This window comes from Heteronotia binoei, chromosome 2 (genome assembly GCF_032191835.1).
Source record: "Heteronotia binoei isolate CCM8104 ecotype False Entrance Well chromosome 2, APGP_CSIRO_Hbin_v1, whole genome shotgun sequence".
NCBI lineage: Eukaryota > Metazoa > Chordata > Lepidosauria > Squamata > Gekkonidae > Heteronotia > Heteronotia binoei.
In genome coordinates, this window is record NC_083224.1 from 125,426,389 (window position 1) to 125,448,304 (window position 21,916).

Here is a 21,916-nt window from a genome sequence, read left to right on the forward strand (position 1 = left end):
CACATGATTTATTTTTATTTATTCCACTAACACTTTCTGTCAGGTCACTATATTCCACTCCGGTGTCATCTTTCTTAATTGGTTACTGGTGCAATTTGTTGTGAACAGAGATTTCACACAGTCAAGAGTAATCTATTTTCTATCCATTTTTTACCATGATTTCCTCTTCACATGACCATGGAAACTCCATCCATAACCCTCAGGATCTACCCACCCTGTTAATAGTGTTTTCTGTTTGTTTGTTTGTTTGAGGAAGAGGGTAACATTGCATAGAAATAACACAATATATATATACATATTTGCAGAGACTTTGATAACCTTCCCCCCCCCACACACAAAAAAATCACACAGCAGGAGACCAGAAAGGGGCTTCTACTGGCTGCCACCACTCTGGTAAAGGTCTGTCTGGGAGGGCCAAGAGCACCCACCCAACCCCTATTTCTTCCTTTTTAACAAAACCTTTGAACTGTGACCAAAGAAACGTGAGGACCCGGGCAGTTTAACGATAACAGGAGATGTATTATAAGTGCTCAAAACAATAAGTGGGTTGCAAAACTTCTTAGTGCACAGTGACTATATAAACAGTAAAAGCTGGTATAATGAAATAAACAGCCCTAACACAACTAAATAAACGTTCCCTTCCTCTGATACTAAAGACTCACCCTCTGAGTGAGGGAACCTTCCTCCTGCTTTTCTCCTACAGCCTTTCCCAGAGAGAACAACTTCCCTTTCCAGCCAAGCCTATTTATGCTTTCCTCCCAGGTCCCGCCCCCTCTGGGTCCCTCCAAAACTCTACTACCCAATCAGAGGGACAGAAGGAATCCTGGGAGATGTAGGCCCCTGTATCTACTCCTAGGAAGGCTTCTCCCTGCCCTCTAGGCTGCACTGGGCCTCAGATCATGACACCCCCCTGCCCCCTTCCTAGAGGTGGGTGGAGCTATGAGTGATTCTGTTCTTTTTGAAAATGAACATTAATAATGCTGGTTAGAAACAATGTAACATCTTTACAACCTTTTAAAAATTCTCTTCCCATGATCCCGTTCTTTATCTTAAAGGCAGAAAATTCTCTTCTGTTAATTTCTGCAGGGGACTGCCCTTGCCATCTCAACACAATAAAGAATAAAGACCAAACAGGATTTATGTACGGCAGAAATGGGCAGGACAATATCCGGTTGGCATTAGACATAATTGATCTGCAAAGAGATTCTATGGAAAACTCAGCGCTAATCTCTTTGGATGCTGAAAAAGCGTTCGATTCAATCCATAAGAACTTTATTTTTTCGGTTTTATCACATTTGAATTTTCCTCAATCATTGATAAAATGGATTAAATTACTATACCATAATCCATCATCCCGATTAAAAATTAATGATAATTTATCACCTCCTATTCGATTAAATCGCGGTGTGAGACAGGGGTGTCCTCTCTCACCTCTTATTTTCAATTTGGGTATTGAACCTTTAGCGGCAGCCATTAGAAAATCTAAGGACGTTATAGGGATTAAATTTAAGAGTTTGGAATATAAACTTGCTTTATACGCAGATGATCTATTGCTGTTTGTGTCGAACCCTGAGCATTCTATCCCAGCTGTAATGACAATAATTGACAATTTCGGCAAGTTAGCTGGGTATAAAATAAACTGGTCTAAATCTGAGCTGATGCCATTAGGGCGTGGAAGTTTAGATTATAGCTCTTTCCAGTTAGCAGTTACAACAGGGCAGGTGAAATATTTAGGCCTTTTTTTGCCCAACGATCTATCGCAGCTAGTTAAGATTAATTTAGATAGGGTATTAACCAATATAACGACAGATCTAGAAAGGTGGAAGGGCTTGACCCTGTCATTATGGGGGAAAATTAATACTTTAAAAATGTGCATATTTCCAAAATTAATTTATATTTTGAGAGGCATTCCTATTCTAATCCCTAAGAAATGGTTCAATAAAATCGATGGGATCCTATCTAAGTTTATTTGGGGCTCCAGTCGACCTAAGATCTCTATGCTTAAGCTTCAGAGAGAGGTGAAGGAAGGTGGTTTTGGGGTTCCGAACCTGTTATTATATCACAGAGCCCTTTTATTAGCTGCAGTTAAATGGTGGAATCTTGTCAGCTTGGATAACGCACCGACCTGGGCATCGCTTGAGGGCGCAATGATATTTCCATTGGAGGGATGCTATGCACTAGGTTCGACGTTCTCTGTGATAAAACATCCACTGAGATCAATTACTTCAGCTAGAAAAGTATGGGAGCTGACACTGAAACTGGTTAACGCTGACCCTTTCTCGCATGAAAAAGCCTCTTTGTGGGGCAATCCTTTAATTAAGATAGGCAATAAGCCGGTTTTTTGGCTTCGGTGGATGCACGCCGGTATTGTTTCTTTGGATCAGTTAAAAAATCAAGAGGATAAGTTTATTGCACACTATGAACTTCCAACTCAAATAACATCTTTACCATTATATCAGTGGAATTTTATGCAAATGAAACAAGCCTTGCGAACTGTGTTCGGGCCTGATGCGTTGGCGGCATCACAGTGCCCGCCATTGTTTGGTCAACTGTCTGAGGCATTTGAGCAGAAGAAATCCAATTTAGTGTTGTATAATATACTGAAGGAGATTACAATACCTGACCTATCTGCACTAAATCAAAAATGGAATCTAGAGGTTCAATGTCACGTGAACTTGGACCAATGGGAAGATTGTTGTAATAAAATTAGGAAGTCCACTCTGGACATCAGGTTGATAACTATACAACAGAAAGTATTGCATAGAGTTTATTGGACCCCACTTCGTATGTTTAAGAGAGCAATGCTATCCTCAGCAGAGTGTTGGAGATGTAAGAGCAGAGAGGCAAATCTCACACATATGCTATTTAACTGTGAGGTGATTCAGAATTTTTGGCAACAGGTGTTATTGAAAATAAAGGATACAATTAAACGTCAACTACCATGGCAAGATAGTCACTTAATACTAAACTTTTTTCCGAAAGAATGGAAATTAAAGAAGGGGCAAAAATTATGGTTAGGAAGGGCTCTGTTGATAGCAAAACGCCAAATTCTTAAACATTGGAAACAAAATGATGTAATTCCAATTCTTCTTTGGGAAGATGACTTATTGAAACTTGCAGCTTTTGAAAAAATATCGTTTTCTGGTCGTAGACAAATGTGTCGTTTTAATGAGATTTGGAGTCCATTTATGCAAATGATGAATGTTTAGCTGATTTGATTTGATATCGTTGTAAACTGTATCGCTTTACTTTTCTTGTATTCACTATATGAAAGTTAGGTTGATGTTCTTCTTTCTGATATCTATTAATGTTTAACTTGAGTAACTATTGTAATTTTATGCACTGGGGTTTCACATGTGGGGTTTTTAAAACAACAATAAAATAAAATTAAAAAAAAAAACACAATAAAGAATAACTGTTTAGTACTTCCTGATTACCAATTCCAACTCCAAAAACCTTTATTGGCATAACAATAACTTTAAAAAAATATAAAAGAGATAGCAGAACAAATCAACCAATATGCCAACAAGAAGAAACAATCCAAGTACAACTATTTGCAACATTGTATATAATAATAACAAAGCAAAGTGATAAAAGTTTGGAACAGTAATCACAAATATTACAGTAAGTGAAATGGTTGCGGTAAAAACTATCATTGATACGCCTTATCTCACTCATTCATTCTTCCCCTTCCCTCTTTTCTTTCCTCTTTTTCTTGGCTTCTGAGTACCTTTGCCAGGAACTCTGCCACCTGCTCAGTAACTTCAGGGTTTTTGTCTCCTAGCAAGAGTTCAATACCTCCAGCCTTAGAGAGTTGCAAAAGAGGGCTAATCAGGTGTGAACCCCCACCTCATGCTACATCTTTGAAAGAGAAGGGATTTTCAAAGCAGTTTGTAATAAGAAGATGCACCCCACCCCCCACCAAAAAGTCCCACTTGGCACATCCAAGCTGTATAGGCCACCTAAAGTACTGTATTTATTCAAATGTAAGACTAATTTTCCCCACAGGTTATGCTATCCAAAAACAAAAAAAGAAAAGGAAGGAAAAAATAAGGGAGTAATCTTAAATTCACATACAAATTAAAGTTATGTCCAATAATAAAAATCTTTTTGGAGTATAACGTGGGAGGTCATCTTACATTCAGGATCACCTTCCTTTTGAATAAATACAGGCAATATAATTTCCACTATTTGACTAATTACCTTGTATTTGGGTCATATGGTAAAACATGTCCATTGATATAGAATCTAACTTTATTGTCTTTCTCCACCTGTTGAGCATCCTGATTGCTGATCTCCTCTTGCATTCTGGATTGGTCTGTTCTTTCACCTGAAATGTATCAGAGACATATTCTATCATTTACAGTTCTTTCTTCAAGGATCTTAGGGTCGTGTACATGGTTCTCTCTTCCTTGAATAGACATATTATGAAAATTACCTTGCAAATAAAGCAGCTGGAATAAATCAAGTGTGTGACAAGAGAAGAGAAGAAGATATGGCTACAGGCAGGCATGGCTGCAACCAAGTGGGTCAGCTAGACAGCCACAGAATAGGGATCTCAGCACACGGATGACAAAGTGGTGACAGGAGGAAAGGCTTAGATTTGTTAGGCACTGGGGAACTGGGATAATCTGAACCTCTATAAAAGGGAGGAGGTTCAGTTGAGCCAAAGGGAAAACATGCTGCTGGCATTTAATGTTAAAATGGTGGCAGAGCAGTTTTTAAACTAATCCCAGAAGAAAGCCAACAGGATCTGGGGGAGCACTTTGTTTAGGACAAGTTAGTCCAAAAATGTGATAGCATAAACACTTAGGGTATTATTGGTAGGATCACAATAGAACTTGGGAGTCAGGATAGGATGATAAAGTATAACCATGTGTGAAGACAAAAGGCCCGAGGGAGATAAATCTTTTGGGGGCGGGGTATTCCATAGGTATCTATATGCCAATGTCAGAAGCCTCCAAGTCAATATGGGGGAGCTGAAGTTGTTGGTGTTAAACTGCAGTTTAGGTATAGCGTGTGTTTCAGAAACAGGCTGGAATCAGGAAAATCAATAGGATGGACATGTTAGGGGTGGTGTTGCTTTGTATATCAAATAGACTGTAGAGCCAAATAAACTAGAAAACATTAGGGGAATGAACTCCCTGACAATCTTTATGGACAGAGATACTATTTTATTTGTTTATTTGTTTCCATTTGTATCCCAAGTTCCCCACTGAAGCAGGCTCAGGGCCATGAACAAGGCCAATAGACAAACTAAAACATTAAAACTAATTACACATTAGAACCAATTAATCATTACAATGACATTAAAAGTGCTATAATAGTGATGTAGGGTTGCCAAATCCAATTTAAGAAATATCTGGGGACTTTGGGGTGGAGCCAGGAGACTTTGGGGGTGGAGCCAGGAGACATTAGGGGTGGAGTCAATATCAAGGCTGTGACAAGAATAATTGAACTCCAAAGGGAGTTCTGGCCATCACATTTAAAGGGACGGTACACCTTTTCAATGCCTTCCTTCCATAGGAAATAATGAAGGATATGGGCACCTTCTTTTGGGGCTCATAGAATTGGACCCCCTGGTCCAATCATTTCGAAACTTGAGGTATATTTTGGGGAGAGGCACTAGATGCTGCACTGAAAATTTGGTGCCTCTACCTCAAAAAACAGCCCCCCCAGAGCCCCAGATACCCACGGATCAATTCTCCATTATTTTCTATGGGAATAAATCTCCATAGGGAATAACAGAGTTCCCAGAAGACATTTCCCTCCCCTCCCCCCCGCTTTCTGATGACCCTGAAGTGAGGGGAGGGCCTCCAAACTGGGGGATTGGCAACCCTATAGTGATGGCAGTACTGCAGCCATCTTCATCATGGCATTCACAGACTCCAGATACACATCAGGTCTGTGGGCCAAATTTCATGGTAACTAGATTGATTTATCTAGGCAAGTACTAGGTTTAACAATCAAAGGTTTGGTGGAAGAGCTCCATCTTACAGGCCCTGTGGAATTGTAAGAGATCCTTCAGGGCCCTAACATCCTCGGGGAGCTCATTCCACCAGTGTGGGGCCACAACCGAGAAGGCCCTTGCTTGACTTGAAGCCAGCCTGGCCTCTCTCGGACCAGGGATCAAAAGGAGATTTTGAGACCTGGACCGTAGTACTCTCTGGAGTACATGTGGGGAAAGGCGATCCCATAGGTATGCAAGTCCCTGGCCATATAGGACTTTAAAGGTAATAACCAGCACCTTGAAACAAATCCAATAAGCAATAGGGAATCAGCTGCCTAACCAACCAGAGATGGTAAAAGGCCAATTTGGCAGTAGTTGCTGCCTGGGCCTCCATTGTTAGAGAGGAGTTCAGGAGCACACCCAAACTCCTAACCTTTGGCACTGGCACTAACTGTGCCCCATCGAGCATTGGGAGTGGAATCCTCATCCCCAGACCGCCGCAACTCAAGTACAGGACCTCCGTCTTGGTTGAATTCAATTTCAGTTGACTCAGCCTAAGCCAGCCTTGTAATGCCAGGTCCAGATTTTTTAGGTCATAGCCAGACCCACTGCCCAAAAACAGAGCTGGGTGTCATCCACATATCGGTGACATCCCAGCCCATACCTGTGGGCAAGGGAGCGCATATAGATGTTAAACAACATTGGGGAGAGAACAGCCCCTTGTGGAACTCTACATAATAGTGGGTGCCTTTGGGACAGCTGCTCCCCTCTCGCTACCCTTTGTCCTCGACCCTGGAGATAAGAGGAGAGCCACTATAAGGCAAGCCCCTAAATCCCAGCATCGGCAAGGCAGCGGATCAGTAACTGATGGTAAGCCTTGTCGAATGCTGCCAACAGGTCTAACAACAACAGTACTGCCGATCCGCCCCAATCCAGATGCCTTTGGAAGTCATCCATGAGGGTGACTAGTACTGACTCAATCCTGTGGCCAGGGTGGAAGCCTGACTGGTATGGATCTAATATGGAAGCATCCTCAAAAAAATTCTGCAACTGAAATGCCACCTCTCGCTCAATAATTTTGCCTAAAAAAGGCAAGTTTGACACCAGTCAGTAATTTGCCAATACAGCTGGGTCCAATGATGGTTTTTCAAGAGAGGGCAAACACTGCTTCCTTGAAGGCCTCAGGGAAAGTCCCTTCATATAGGAACTTGTTGACAATTTCCCTTAAGGGGACTCAAAGTTCCCCACAGCTAGCTTTTATTAGTCATGATGGGCATGGATCTAAACTGCAAGAGATCAGGCAAATAGTGGAGAGGATTCTGTCAACTTCCTCCAGATTGAGTTGAGTGAACTGATCCAGAAACAGACCAGAAGACATGCATGGAGCCTTGAGCTCTTTTACTGTCTCAACTGTGACAGGGAGGTCATGGCGAAGGACTGGGCTTAATCTGCAAAAAAGCTCACATAAGCCTTACAATTCCCTAGCGTTTAGTCCACCCTGCAGCAGGGTAGTCAAGAACTAAATTGTTCTAAATAATTGTGCCGGGCACAAATTTGCAGACACAATCAATGCCATATAATAAACTTTGTTAGTGGCCTTGATTGCACCTTAAAGGTTACTTTACTCAAAAGTGGGGCTGTGCTGTTGCCCATATGATCACCCTTGAGACTGATCTCAATATGAAAAAGGAAATAAAGGAGGTGACTCAAGCAGACAATGTTGTACTGGGTGACTTCAACTACCCTCACATTGTCTGGTAACTATGTACGCAAATCATGCTGTTTAAATGAGAGGTCAGAAATGACTGAACACTGGAACAGTTAGCCACATAGCTTGCCAGAGGGGTAGTGATCTTAGACTTTGTTCTGTTTGGGGCTCAAGACCTGGTACAAGATGTAGATATTGTTGTTCCAGTTCAGAACAGTGAACACAATGCTAATAAATTAAGTATTCAAGTCAATGGAAAGTTACCCCTAAAGTCCAAAACAGTAACGTTTTCAAAAAGCGAACTTACAACTACTTAGAAGGAAGCTGAAAGGAAAACTCAAGTCATATCCCTACAGCAGGGGTCCCTGATATTTTGGGGCCTGTAGGCACACTGTAAATGTTGAAAGGAGGTGGTGAGCAGAGCATCACCCCAAAAACAGCTTCCCCAGGAGGTGAAGCCAAACCCAAAATTCCTTCTGCAAGAGGCAGAGCCAAACAGAATACCTCCCTTCTTGTATATCTAGAGAACAAGGAATGGCTAAAGGGACAAAGCAACCACACGCTGACAAAGCCCCAGGTGCTTATAGGTCTTTTCTATCCTCCAATGGAAAACCCTTTTAGTTGAAAAAGGGCAACCAGTAACAAGCCTGCATTACAATGGCCCTGCCTACTTTCTGAAAAGCTTTGCAGGTGCCATGACATCCATAGGCACCATGTTGGGGAGCCCTGCCCTAAAAGAGTTTTGGAACCACAGTTTGTGAATCCCAGACAGAATATATTCCTTATTTATTAATTTGTTTGTTTAAAACATTATTATGCCACCTCATCAGGATCCACAAGGTGGCAAACATTTTTTTAAAAAGCAATCAAAATACAGTTGATGGGATTTGACAGCCTGGGATTATTGACTTGACAGAAATATTAGGAAAGGGACTGAAAAAATACAGTATTATAAAACTCCTTATAGATCTATGTGGAGCTTCATTTGGAATACTTTGTGCAGTTCTGGTCAGCATATCTCAAAAAGGTCATTGCAGAGCTGAAAAAAGTACAGAGGAGGGTAACCACAGTGATGAAGGTGTTGGAGCACATTCCCTATGAGGAAAGGCTGAGGAGTCTGGGACTTTTCAGTTTTGCAAAAAGACAACTAAGCAGGAGCAGGGAGACATGACTGAGGTTTATAAAATTACACCCAGGGCAGGAAGAGTGGATGGAGACAACTTTTCTCCCTCTCCCAAAATACTAAAACTTGGAGCCATCGAATGAACTTGATGGGCAGTAGACTGAGGACAAACAAAAGGAAATATTTCTTTACTCAACAAGTAATCAAATTGTGAAATTCACTGCCAGAGGATGCAGTGATGACCACAGGCACAGATACCTTTAAAAAACCAATTAGACAGATTTGTGGAGGCTGAGTTTATCAGTGACTACTAGCCATGGTGACCAAAGGAATATTCCACATTCAGAGGCAGTAAACCTCTGAATACCGGTGCCAGGAAGCAACATCAGGGGAAGGCCTCAGACTCTATGATCTGTTGTTGGTCCTACAGAAAAACAAGTTGGTCACTATTTGGGATAGGATACTGGACAAGATTAGGCTTGCCAATCCCCAGGTCCCAGTGAGGGTTCTCCCGTTTTCCCAGACTCCTTCCTGCTCCCAGTCAGCTGGCCGGCAGGGGGAAGCCCCGCCCCCACAGCCATCCCACAAGCTTCAGACTCCACTTGGAATGGCTTCCTCTTGGGATGGTGTGTCTGTGTCTTTAAGGCTGAATGGGGGTAGAGGGGGAGCAAGCAGAACAACATGGCTGCTCCCAGTGGCTGTGAAAGCAGCCCAGACTCTCCATTGGTTGCAAAATATTTTCAGAGATCGTTTGCATAGGAAAGGTAAACTTGAACCTTTGGTTGCTCTGTGTTACTTGAAGAAGTTGGAAGTTCAGCAACTCGTAAGTAGAGATGCCAATCCCCAGGTGGGAGCAGGCCCTCCCCCGCTTCAGAATCGTCAGAAAGGGGGGGGGGGGGAAATGTCTGCTGGGCACTTCATTATTCCCTATGGAGATCGATTCCTGTAGGCTATAATGGAGAATTGATCTGGGAGTATCTGGGGCTCTGGAGGGGCTGTGTTTTGAGGTAGAGGCACCAAACTTTCAGCATAGCATCTGATGAGTTTCAAAAAGATTGGACCAGGGTGTGCAATTCTATGAGCCTCAAAAGAAGGTGCCCCTATCCTTCATTATTTCTAATGTAGGGAAGGCATTTAAATTTAAAAGGTGTGTGGTTCCTTTAAATGTGATGGCCAGAACTCCCTTTGGAGTTCAATTGTGCTTGTCACAATTTTGTTTATGGCTCCACCCCCCAGTGTATCCTGGTTCCACCCCCAAAGTCTTCTGGCTCCACCCCCAAAGTCCCCAGATATTTCTTGAATTGGACTTGGCAACCCTAGACTAGATGGACCACTGGTCTGATCCAGCAGAGCTCTTATACTCTTTAGAGGTTGGCATGAGGATTCAGATGTCACAGCTCCATGAACAGCCTATGGTATTTATAAATTGCCTGCCATATGGACTGGCCTGTCACAAAGAAAGTCTACATACTAGTGATGCTGGCCACTAATGCTAGTTCACATCCTTCATGTAATTAGACTGACCACCATGGTAGGGAGTTTATTAGTATTAGCCTGGATCTTTATGGTCCCTTTCCGTTTATGGATGTCACTGGGAATGTCACTTTCCTCTTATAGATGTCACTACCACAGTTCCACCCATGCTGCATAAAATCCCAACTGTTATAGCTGTGTGGACATTTATCAACAGCTGTAATGTTTAAATCAACATTCAGAAAAAAGGAAACTCAGATATTCGATACTGGAGCAGAAGGAATAGTTTGGAGTACCTTTTGACAAATGGCCCTTCTCTCCTGGTTCAGTGAGAAGTTTTTATATATTATGTATAGGTAAGAACTACAACCAAGCTAATAAGCATTTGAGCAGAGAAATATGATTCAAGAAACTTTTAAAGAGCATACAAGATTCAAAGAATAACATAAAAATGGGACTAAGACCGTTCTCAGTGCAGGAATGGCATACAGTCTTAAAATCTTGTTACTGATCCTTAAAGTGCAACAACTATCGTAGACATACAAGGTTTCTCAAATGATGAATATAAAGCATACTGGCATTATTAATGATATCTTATTCATTTAAATTGTATTGCTTATTTTCCCCAACCTTTTTCCATAGCCACAGTTGGTTGTTCATCTTGTCTCCTGGCTGCTGCAGGTAAACGATGGTAAGTGTCTGTGTTATCCAAAATTTTGCTTTCATCCTGGTTGTTGGGATGGGAATGTTTGCACATCTCAATAAGATTCTAAAAGCTGTATAAATCCTATGTGTAAAGAGGCAATGGCATTTCCAGAGCAATTATATGAAATTATGTGAAATACAACCAAATGAAAACCAGGGTCATGCAAATTTAGAATCATAAAATCATTGAGTTGGAAAGGACCTCCAGGATTATCTAGTCCAATACCCTTGCACAATGTAGGGACATTGCACAATGTTCCTACTCACAAATATTGAACCAAAATTGAACACAGTACTCTAGGTGAGGTCAAACCGGAGCAGAATAAAGTGATACCATCACTTTGCATGATCTGGACACTATACTTCTGTTGATACAGCCCGAAATCACATTGTCCTTTTAGCTACCACATTACACCATTGACTCATGTTCAGTGTATAGTTCTCTAAGACCCCTACATCCATTTTGCACATACTACTGCCAAGACAAGCCATCCTATAATTATGCATTGGATTTTTCCTACTTAAATGAGATTTTTACATTTATTCCTGTTAAAATTCATTTTATTTGTCTTAGCCCAGTTTTCCAGCCTGTATCCTGTATCTGGACTCTGTCTTCTAATGTATTTGCTACCCATCCCAATTTAGTATCATCTGCAAATTCAATAAGTATTCCTTCTATTCCTTCATCCAAATAATTTATAACAATATTCCAAATCATTTATAAAAATATTAAACAAAACAGGTCTTGGGACAGATCCTTGAGGCACTCCATTTGTCACTTCTCTCCAAGAAGATGAGGTACCATTCACAAGCACTCTTTCAATACAATCCATCAGCCAGTTACAGACTCACCTAACCGTACTTGGATCCAAACCATATTTTACCAATTTGCTGCTCGTATTTGAGTGAGCAAAAAACTGAATGGGTCCAGTATTCTCTCTTATCCTGTAACTGTTTTTGTCAAAACAAGGACAGCTATTCTTATAGTCACTGAATTTAATCATGCTTTTAGGCACTGTATAGATATATGCATAAAAGTAAAATGGACATAAAGATTATTTAACACTTTCTTGTTGTACTATGCCTGAAGTGAATTTATAATCATTGTCAAAGTATACCTTTTGCCATTAGATTAATAATCAAGTACTGGGATGCTAAACAGAAGATTATGTCTTCTTCAGTACAAAGCTTTATAACTGATTAGCCTGACAAAAGTGATCCAGACTAATTATCTCAAGCACCCTTTCTGTGCTCAGTTTAGTACTCCCCAGCTGCATAAAGTAAAATGAAAAGCCAGGCAACCAATCACAGATCTTCCAGTGAAATGTATAGTGATTTCCTCTGTAATCTTAGCACCTCATATTAGACCAGAGTATAACAATGTATGAAAAAAATAAAGGGTCTTCTTTGTTTAGCAAACACAAGATGTGATATATAAAAAGAGGAGATCATATTGTTCTATGGAAATAGCTAAGCAATGTTGGCAATGGAAGACTCACATGAGAGATCCTTTCTGGTCTTTTCTGAACTTCTGTGGTGAAATGAAGTGGTTTTAGCTTTCGGTTTAGCTTCAAGATAACGAAGCCTCCATCTAAAGTCTGCAGCTTCCCTTTAAAAAATACAGAGACTTCAGAGAACCTGCTTACAACTATTGTTACAGTGGTATGATAGTCTAATATTTATTTTTTAAAAACTGCAGAAGTGCTCATGGTCCAGGGAAGGTGGGTGGCCACTTCTGGGGGACTGGGGTAGGAAATTTCTGAGAAACTTGCCATGTGGAGGCCCCTGTTGCTGTTGCACTTTATCTGCAGCTGTATCAGCAACAGGAAACCACAGAATCGCAGCCCTGTGTGGAAGATACCATGTACTTATGGTTCTAAATAAATACTTTATGAAGCATTATTTAGGCTCAGCTCACCTCATGCAGAGACCTGGACCTTTTGTGCAGGCTGCCAAGTTGATAGCAATTGTTAGCAGCCCTGTGGATTCCCATGAAAAATCAAAAAATGAAGAACACAGTCCTCTTTATTAGGAACAGCCTAATGTCACATAACAGTTTGTGTGCTTTTGAGATCACTGGAACCCTTCATGAAGCTAGATGTTATACAAAATATTTTAAAATAGTGTACAAAAGAAGAGGAAAATTCCTCAGGACTACGGTTGCCAGGTTTGGGCTGGAAAATACCTGGAGTCTTTGGGGGTGGATCCAGGAGAGGGCAGGTTTTGGGGAGGGGAGGGGCCTCAGCATGGTACAATGTCACAGAGTCCACCCTTTAAAGCAGCCATTTTCTCCAGGGGAGCTGATCTCTGCCAGCTGGAGATCAGTTGTAAAAGCAGGACGTCTCCATGCCCCATCTGGAGGCTGGCAATGGTCTTGGAACGTATCTCGGAAGAGTTGGTAGAGATCAAGACTTGTAAACGATCCCTTTAACCATGGGTTACTCCGCTTCTTTACAAGCCATTTTTCTAGCTTTAAAAGTTCCTTTCCTTCTTTCGCAAAGAATGCCATGGTAAACACGTGGGTTGGTTTCTTGGGAAAACAGTTCCCTACACTAAGGTCACTTGCAGTAGAAAAGCAGACACTAGGACTTTTGGGGGAAGCAATGCCCTACACTAAGGTCGCTTGCGGTAGCAAAAGCGGACCCAGGAACTTTTGGGGAGAAGCAATGCTCTACACTAAGGTTGCTTGCGGTAACAGAGCGGACCCTGGGACTTTTAGAAGTTGATGCCCAGAAGAAGCCGATCCTTTTAACTTGCCCAGTTCTGGGACTTTTTCCCAGTAGGTGCCTAGTAGAACTGATCCTGTTAACTTGCCCAGTCCTAGGACTTTTTCTTGGTGGGTGCCTAGTAAAAGCTGATCCTTTTAACTTGCCCAGCCCTAGGACTTTTTCTTGGTAGGTGCCTAATAAAAGCTGATCCTTTTAACTTGCTCAGCCCTAGGACTTTTTCTTGTCTAACAGTGTGTGGATGCATGTGTAGTGTATATGTGTATGTGAACATGTACACATACGACTGGAGGCGACTGGAGAGGGGCCTCGGAGGCTGGCTGAGCAGAGCGTGCAGGAAGTACTGGAGACTGTGGCCGGCCGCCGCAACCACGGTCTGGGGTGAGCGACTGGCCGGGTGGCTGTGGCGGAGAGCCGGGGAGTGTGGCTGGTGCGGAGCGCGCGGCGGAGGTCGCTGGTGAACGGCTGAGGCATACAGAGTCAACTGGAGAGGGGCCTCGGAAGCCGGCTGAGCGGAGCGCGCGGCGAAAAGACATGGCAATAAGATAGGAGGCTGCCGGAGGCTGGAGGTTGTGGCCGTTTCAGCTGCAGCCAGGGTGAGCGGCTTGAGTGTCCGGGCAGCTGAGAGAGGGAGCGAGAAAGGTGCAGAGGGGCAGAGGAGTGAAGACCGGGCTTTAGAACAACGAGCTGGTGGATATACGGTGTGGAGGAGACCTGTGCAGGAGCCAGAAGGCTGGGACGCCTGGCCCTGAAGGGGGACAGGGGCTAACCCAACCCGGTGGCGAATGAGAAGCGGGCAGGAATGTAATATCAAAGAATGTACTTGATGGTTGCACTGGCATTGTATAAAGGATGATCATTATGATGCCTTAAGAACTGCCTAACACTGTATACCAGCACTGAAGCACTTGACGAGCTGAGACTTTATGTCCTACTACCTCTGCACTACCTCTGCGCCCTCTTTTCTGCACTGACACTTTAAAGAGCCGGAGAACATTCTATATTAAAATATCCATCTAGCACTTTAAGATCTGCAGCACACCAGTACCTTCCTTCCTCTCTGCACTGACACTTTAAAGAGATCGAGAACACTCTATGCAAAATCCATCTAGCACTTTAAGAACTGCAGTGTACCAGTTTACCTCCTTTCCAGCAAACAAACTTTTTGCTTTTCCCACCCACCTATTATTTATTGTTATTTTAGGTTCTAAAATTGATTATAAATTGATTGATTGTAAATTGAATGACTGATTTTATTTAGACCCAAGGGATTATTTATCCACTAAGTTGAGAGGTGATATAATCAGCCAATTAATTAGAAGGTGGGGGTGGGGGGAGGGGATGAACTTAATTTACTTAATTTAATAAAAAAAAATTAATTGGCTGAGGAAATTAGTAGGAAATTAGTAGTGGCTAGAATTAATTTATTAGGTGGAGTGGGCAAAGGAATAGAATACGTTTATGTTGCGGTTGTCGATCTGATATAAGTGACCCGGATTTTTGGAAGATCCTTGGTAAGTGATGTCGGGTCAGGGGATTCCAGTGCTCCAGGGGAGGGGAAAGTACAGCAGTGGGAGCAGGCAAAGTTTGAACGGAAGGAGTCTGAGACACAAGAGAGCTCGCTCCCCTTCCAGCCTGTGTCCCATCCCAAGGATAGCAGGTAGGAGGGCCAAGTGGAAATACTCGCCTCCGTCCCTGGTTAATGTGCAATGCCAGGTCCATAAATAATAAAACCTCAGTCCTGCAAGATTTTCTTATCAGGCAGGACATGGATCTGGCTTGCGTGACGGAGACTTGGGTGCGGGATGGGGAGACAGTTGCTCTCTCCCAAGTGGCCCCACCTGGGTTCTCCGTCCTTCACCAGGCTCGGACTAGCGGGCAGGGGGGAGGGGTGGCTTTTTTCATACGGGAGGATTGCTCCTTCAGGAGACTTCCTCCGCCAGAGATCAAGGGCGTGGAGTGTGTGGGCCTGGTGTGGGACGCTGGGGAAAGTTTGGCAATCTGGCTGGTGTACCGTCCGCCTAATGCACCAGCCAGCTGCTTTACCATCCCTGATGGAGGCTGTGGCAGGCTGAGCATTGGAGCACCCTCGACTTATAGTCTTGGGCAACTTCAATGTCCATGCCGAGGATGCGGCTTCCACTCGGGCGACGGACCTAGTGCTTTCCATGGCAGCACTGGGACTTTCCCAATATATAACAGCGCCCACGCACCAAGCTGGGCACACACTAGACCTGATCTTTGCGGCGGGAGTAGTGGTGGATCAGATATCTGCCGAGGCAGTGCCATGGTCTGACCACCAGGCCTTGAAGGCTCGTGTGAACATGCCGCCCCTATCCCGTTTAGGCGGTGAGCAGGTTTTAGCTCGCCCGTGTAGCCAGATGGACCCATTGCGGCTTCAAATGGCCATGCGGGATCCCTGGCTCTCTGGCGATTCGCTGGATGAGCTAGTGGAGATCTGGAATGACCAGCTCTCCACGGCCATCGACGAAATCGCTCCCCGACGTCCTCTTCATCCTCGATCCTTCATCCTCCATGGTATACCCTGGAGCTGCGATCAATGAAACGGCGATTAAGACGACTAGAGAGACAATGGCGTCACACTCGTGACGAAGCTACGAGAACATCATATAGGTCATTTATGCGGACCTATGAGATGGCAGTTCAGGCCGCAAAGAAGGCTCACTTTGTGTCCAGAATTGCATCTGCGACCTCGCGCCCAGCACAATTGTTTAGTATAATTCAGTCATTAACAAATTTACCACAGGGCAAACAAAATATTAGAGAATTGGAAATAGGCTGTGAGGCTTTTGCGAGTTTTTTCGCAGATAAGGTCTCGTCGCTCCGACGCGACTTACCCGCTATAATTGATACAGTAGAAGAACTTGAGGCACCAAGCACGTCTTTTGGTCCAATTCTGGATTCTTTCACTCCACTCAGCCTGGAGGAGGTCGACAGGATCCTTGTAGCTGTGCGCCCTACGACTCCAGGGGTTCCTGGAGGACACTTCCGCACTGGATCCATTCCAGTCCGGCTTTCGGCCAGGTCACGGGACGGAGACGGTTCTGGTCGCCCTCATAGATGACCTCATGCAACATCTGGATCAGGGCGGCTCAGCAGTGCTGTTGTTATTAGACCTGTCAGCCGCTTTTGATACGGTTGACCATCAGCTACTGACTAGCCGCCTTGCCGATGTGGGGATTCAGGGATCTGCCTCACAGTGGCTGACCTCTTTTCTCCAAGATCGGGGACAAAGGGTGGTGATCGGGGAGGAAGTATCCCAGAGGCACTCTCTTAGTTGTGGGGTGCCACAGGGATCGGTCCTATCCCCGATGCTATTTAATATCTATATGCGCCCCCTTGCCCAGATTGTCAGGCAGTATGGACTGGGTTGTCATCAATATGCGGATGACACCCAGCTTTATCTATTGATGGGTGGCCGGTCCGACTGTACCCCAGAAAATCTAGACCTGGCTTTACAAGCCGTGGCATCTTGGCTCAGACTGAGTCGACTGAAACTGAATCCGACAAAGACGGAGGTTCTCTACCTGAGTCGGGGTGGTCCAAGGGGAGAGATCCATCTGCCGACTCTTGACGGGGTGCCACTAACACCGGTCCCTAAGGTCAGGAGCTTAGGCATGCTCCTTGAGTCCTCCCTTACAATGGAGGCCCAGGTAGCAGCCACTGTTAGATCTGCCTTTTTTCATCTTCGGCGGGTGCGGCAGCTGGTTCCTTTCCTGGAGCACAACGATTTAGCGATGGTAATCCATGCTACAGTCACCTCAAGAATAGATCACTGTAATGCTCTCTACATGGGGCTACCCTTGACGCAAACCCGGAGACTACAGGTAGTACAGAATGCTGCGGCACGGCTGCTAATGAGGCTGCCACGATGGGAGCACATTCAGCCAGTGCTGAAAGAGCTGCACTGGCTACCTGTTGTGTTCCGAGTTCGCTTCAAGGTGTTGGTATTGACCTTTAAAGCCCTTTATGGTCAGCGACCTGCATATCTACGGGACCGCCTTTCTCCATATATCCCCCAGAGAGCACTGCGTTCAGGGGCAAAAAACCTACTCTCTGCTCCCGGACCAAAAGAAGCCAGGTTATGCGTGACAAGATCTAGGGCTTTTTCGGTGGCAGCACCAGAGCTTTGGAATGCCCTTCCAGAAGCCATACGGGCCCTGCGGGATCTGTCTGCATTCCGCAGGGCCTGTAAGACCGAGTTGTTCAAGCAGGCCTTCGATGCTTGACGAAAAGACGGCTGCCACCGGACATCACATAGAATGCCGGTGATCACTGCTTGGAATTTTTAATGCTGCTTATAATGTATGGATTCAGCACTATATAATGGTTTTAAAAATTGTAATATGTTTTTAAACTGGAAAATGTAAATTATGGTTTTATATATTTTATTGGTTTAACTGTGTAGATATGATACTGTGAGCCGCCCTGAGTCCGCTTGCGGAGAGGGCGGGATATAAGTCAAATGTAATAAATAAATAAATAAATAAATAAATGTATAAGATATACGGTGCTCAAAGTAAAAAGAGAAGGGGGAGGGGTCTCTATCCGTTCTTAAACAATCCTGACCTATCTTCACATTCCCTCCCCAGATAGACACATTCAGGAAGGCCTCGGGAAACAGCTGGACTTTACGTGATTCTCCCCTTGTGTTCCAGTCAGGCTCAGCCCTTGTACAGGTGGTATCTGGCCCCCTGGGTGCGGCTAGAGAATCAGCGCTGAATGATAGAGCGGGAGCAGCCCAGCCCCACAATATAAAAATGCTCTCTAGAGCTGTTCACACAAGTCATAATCACTCATACATTCACACAACAGCCTAGCTAGCAAGATTTCTGGATGGTGTACTCCCACGTCTGGCTGTCTGAAGACATGCGTGTTGACTCGCATGTGTTCAGACGGTCAGGATTCTGCCCAATGCTTTCTCCACCAATATCTGTAAGCCAAAATGCCCTCAAAAGAGGTTGGGGAATTGATAGGTGGGCACCTATGGCTTAAAAAGGATCTAGAATCTATGTATACAGGTTTCCACTTCCAGAAATTATTGCTTAAATTTGCCAAGGACAATAATCAAGTAAATACATTAAAAATTTATTACAGAAAAATATAGAACACCCATACAAGGTAATGAATACATACAACACACATACAGTCCTAATAAAAATAGAGAGAAATGCATAGAGGTAACATAAGGATGGACAAACAGGGTGATAATTACTGATTGTAGTCTTCCAGGAAGGCTCCAATGGTGACAAACGAGGACGATGGGAAAGGGGACCCTCAACTGGCCAAGAATCGGGGATGTATCTAAGCAGCAGGAATGGGGTACTGCTAGATGCACCCCTGTAGGGAGCTGGGTCACAGGTTATAAGGACTACCTTGAGCCCTTAGAGGATGGGAGGTACAGGGGCGGATGACAGGTGGTCAGCTGGTACATGACCTCAGAAAAAGGGGAGGCTCCGCAATGACCATAAGGGCTGGACTTGTGCGGTAGCCAATAGTCAGTTTATTGGGGGCACCTGATTGGATGCCCATACCTGGGCAATGAGCAGACCTGGCCCTGGTTACCTGATTGGACTTGCAGGTAACAATGGGCCAAAAGGGGAGGCTCCAGGATGACCATTAAGGGAAAGAATGGAAGAAATTATTGGGGTGGAAGTGATTAAGGCTATCAAAACTTATCTAAAAGGTGACAACAGATGGCCAAATTGCTACCTAAGGTAACACCCGATCTATACAAAGAAACTTGGCTCTGGGTGAAGATGTTCTTCCTCTTCTTCATTCCTCTACTAGCACCATCCTTTGTCTTGGGTTCCATTGGACAAAGGCTTAGGCAGTCTGACAGGATCCACGCCTAAGATAAGCTTGATTGCCTTATGCATAGGTGACATCTGCTGAGTACGTGAACCTCCCGCTTCACTGTAATGGAGTCTGGCACTGCAGGAAGATAGCTGCTGGTGATGTTAGCCTTCCCATATGGATTCTATGGTCAAGGCTGGAAACCGTTTGCCTGGACAGTTCCTGGCGGTGCAACTTCTTCCGCTGCAACGGCCGAGATGGTGTGTGCATGGAGCGACGGGAAACCCATCTGTTCTTCCGGTTAGCACCCTTCCAGAGACACAGAGTGCTGCTGCAACATTGTGGCTGTTAGTACTCACATAAGTCCCTTACAATCTGGTAGACAAAACCCATGTTCTCCTGGCAGATGTCTGTGAGTTGAGTCTCCAGGCACCCTGGCAACCAAACGGGTGACTATGATGTTTTAAAATTAGGGGTCTTTTTCTCACAGAGTGGCCACATCAGCAGAAGAGAATGGACTGTTCCAATATGATGGGGCAGAGGAATCCTTAAAGAGTAGCTACTGGGCAGGAGGGTCAGGAAGAGGACCTTTCATAGACAACAGCAGTGCCACTTCAGCTAAACTCTGGTTAATACTGAGCAGAATAAGGCAATAGTAAACCACTTCTGATAATCTCATACCTTGAAAACCCTATGATTGACACAACCCAAATTAAAATGATAGGATGTCTTGGAGGGCAGTAATTCATAGGCCACCATAGGTCAGAAGTGATTTGATGACACACACACCTTTCTTATCACTTCGTTTAGCTTTCAAGTTGTTTGGAGCACTAGATGGCCTCAGAGCAGGTTTCTTCCTAGTTATGTGTGCTGCTGACACAGATCTAGGCCTAAAAATACCAAAATAGACACAATTGTAAAATGTAATAGGAATCAAACATATAGCTAAACACAATTTAATTGGCTGATAAAGCAGCAGAAAAAAGGCTAAAATGTTTTGTCAACTTTCAGGGCAGATTCTGCTTAGCATTTTTGTGTTAGTTGAATTGTTTTTTTTTAAAGTGCTTACATCCATGCAGAGAATTTATTTACAAAATTAATCACACCTTTCTGCCCAAATAGAACCACCAGGCAGCTAACAATTCAAAGCATAACATTACAAAACACCACAAAATAAGTTAAAACATGTACAAAAAATCTGTCTCTTGGATTGCCCAAATTTAGAAGGTGGGGACATCAGAAGTTAGGCCTCAGAAGATGATCATAGTAGTCAGGTAAATTTGTGTGTAAGTAGGCATTCTTGGACTAGGAGCAATATGAACCAATGGAGCCATTTGGTAGGTACCACTTCACCGCTTTATGGTACAGGAGGAGGATTGCATGCATGAATACTCTGCAAGAAAAAAGTACCTGCACATAGATAAACAGCATGCCAAAGAGCAAGACTGGCTGAACTATTCTCCCCATATAATAATTTTGTATGTGCAAAAACTCTTTTTTAAAAATTCCAGGATAATTCAAATTGTTGACTCTTATCTATGGCAGTCCTGATCTATGGATGGCCCAGGCTAGATGGATCTCATCAGATCTCAGGTCAGCCATGGTATGTTTGGATAGGAAGCTTCCAAGGAATACCAAAGTTGCTACACAGAAGCAAGCAATGCAAACCATCTCTGAACATCTCTTGCCTTGAAAATCCTATGGAGTTGTCCTAAATTGGCTGCAACTTGATGGCACTTTCCTCCACCACCATCTACAGCATGGAGAGAGAAGGTGGCATGGTGTAGCCCAATCTCACCAGGCCTCTGAAGCTAAGCAGGGTCAATACATGGGTGGAAGACCTCCACGGAAGACTCTGCAGAGGAAGGCAATGGCAGACCACCTCTGCTTCTCACTTGCCTTTAAAGCCTTTTGCTGGGGTCACCATAAATTGGTTGCAATTTGATGACACTGACATACATACCTACAGCATGAAATGATGCAGTTCAACTAAGATGTTACCATTCAATGCTTCTAAATATATAAACTAGTAATCCTTAAGATGTGATAGTTTGCTTGTAAAATAACCAGTTCTGGACTCAAAGTCTGCATTGATATATGACCTTTGTAAAACAGGATCAAATATACCTTTGCACAACTGGGTGCAGCCATGCAACTTGATTTGACATCTGGACCATTAATGTGTTTTTATTTTATTGACAAATGGCAATCTTTACTCACAGAATCTAGACTTTTAGATTTCAATCCTAAAAAACATTTTCCTGTAAGAAGTCCTGTTGAAAAAAATTGGGCTTGCTTCTGAGTAGACCTGCCTAGGATTTCGCCTTTTGGTACTAATATATGCATTTATTGTACTACAACTATAGCCTTCAGATTTGTTTTTGTCTCTGATAGGCATTGTGACTTGAGTGTAC

The 21,916-nt window shown here is 43.7% G+C and overlaps 1 protein-coding gene across 1 annotated transcript in view; it reads right to left on the reverse strand.

The window, feature by feature from the left end:
- The window catches only part of C2H1orf141 (chromosome 2 C1orf141 homolog), a 73,831-nt gene that overhangs the window by 6,331 nt on the left and 45,584 nt on the right, over nucleotides 1–21,916 (reverse strand). The window contains exons 5-8 of the mRNA XM_060231979.1: nucleotides 20,292–20,392; nucleotides 12,459–12,568; nucleotides 10,885–10,981; nucleotides 4,204–4,330 (exon numbers count right to left, since the gene is read on the reverse strand). Of these exons, the coding sequence (XP_060087962.1) occupies nucleotides 4,204–4,330; nucleotides 10,885–10,981; nucleotides 12,459–12,568; nucleotides 20,292–20,392 (435 nt within the window). The remainder of the gene's footprint in view (nucleotides 1–4,203; nucleotides 4,331–10,884; nucleotides 10,982–12,458; nucleotides 12,569–20,291; nucleotides 20,393–21,916) is intronic.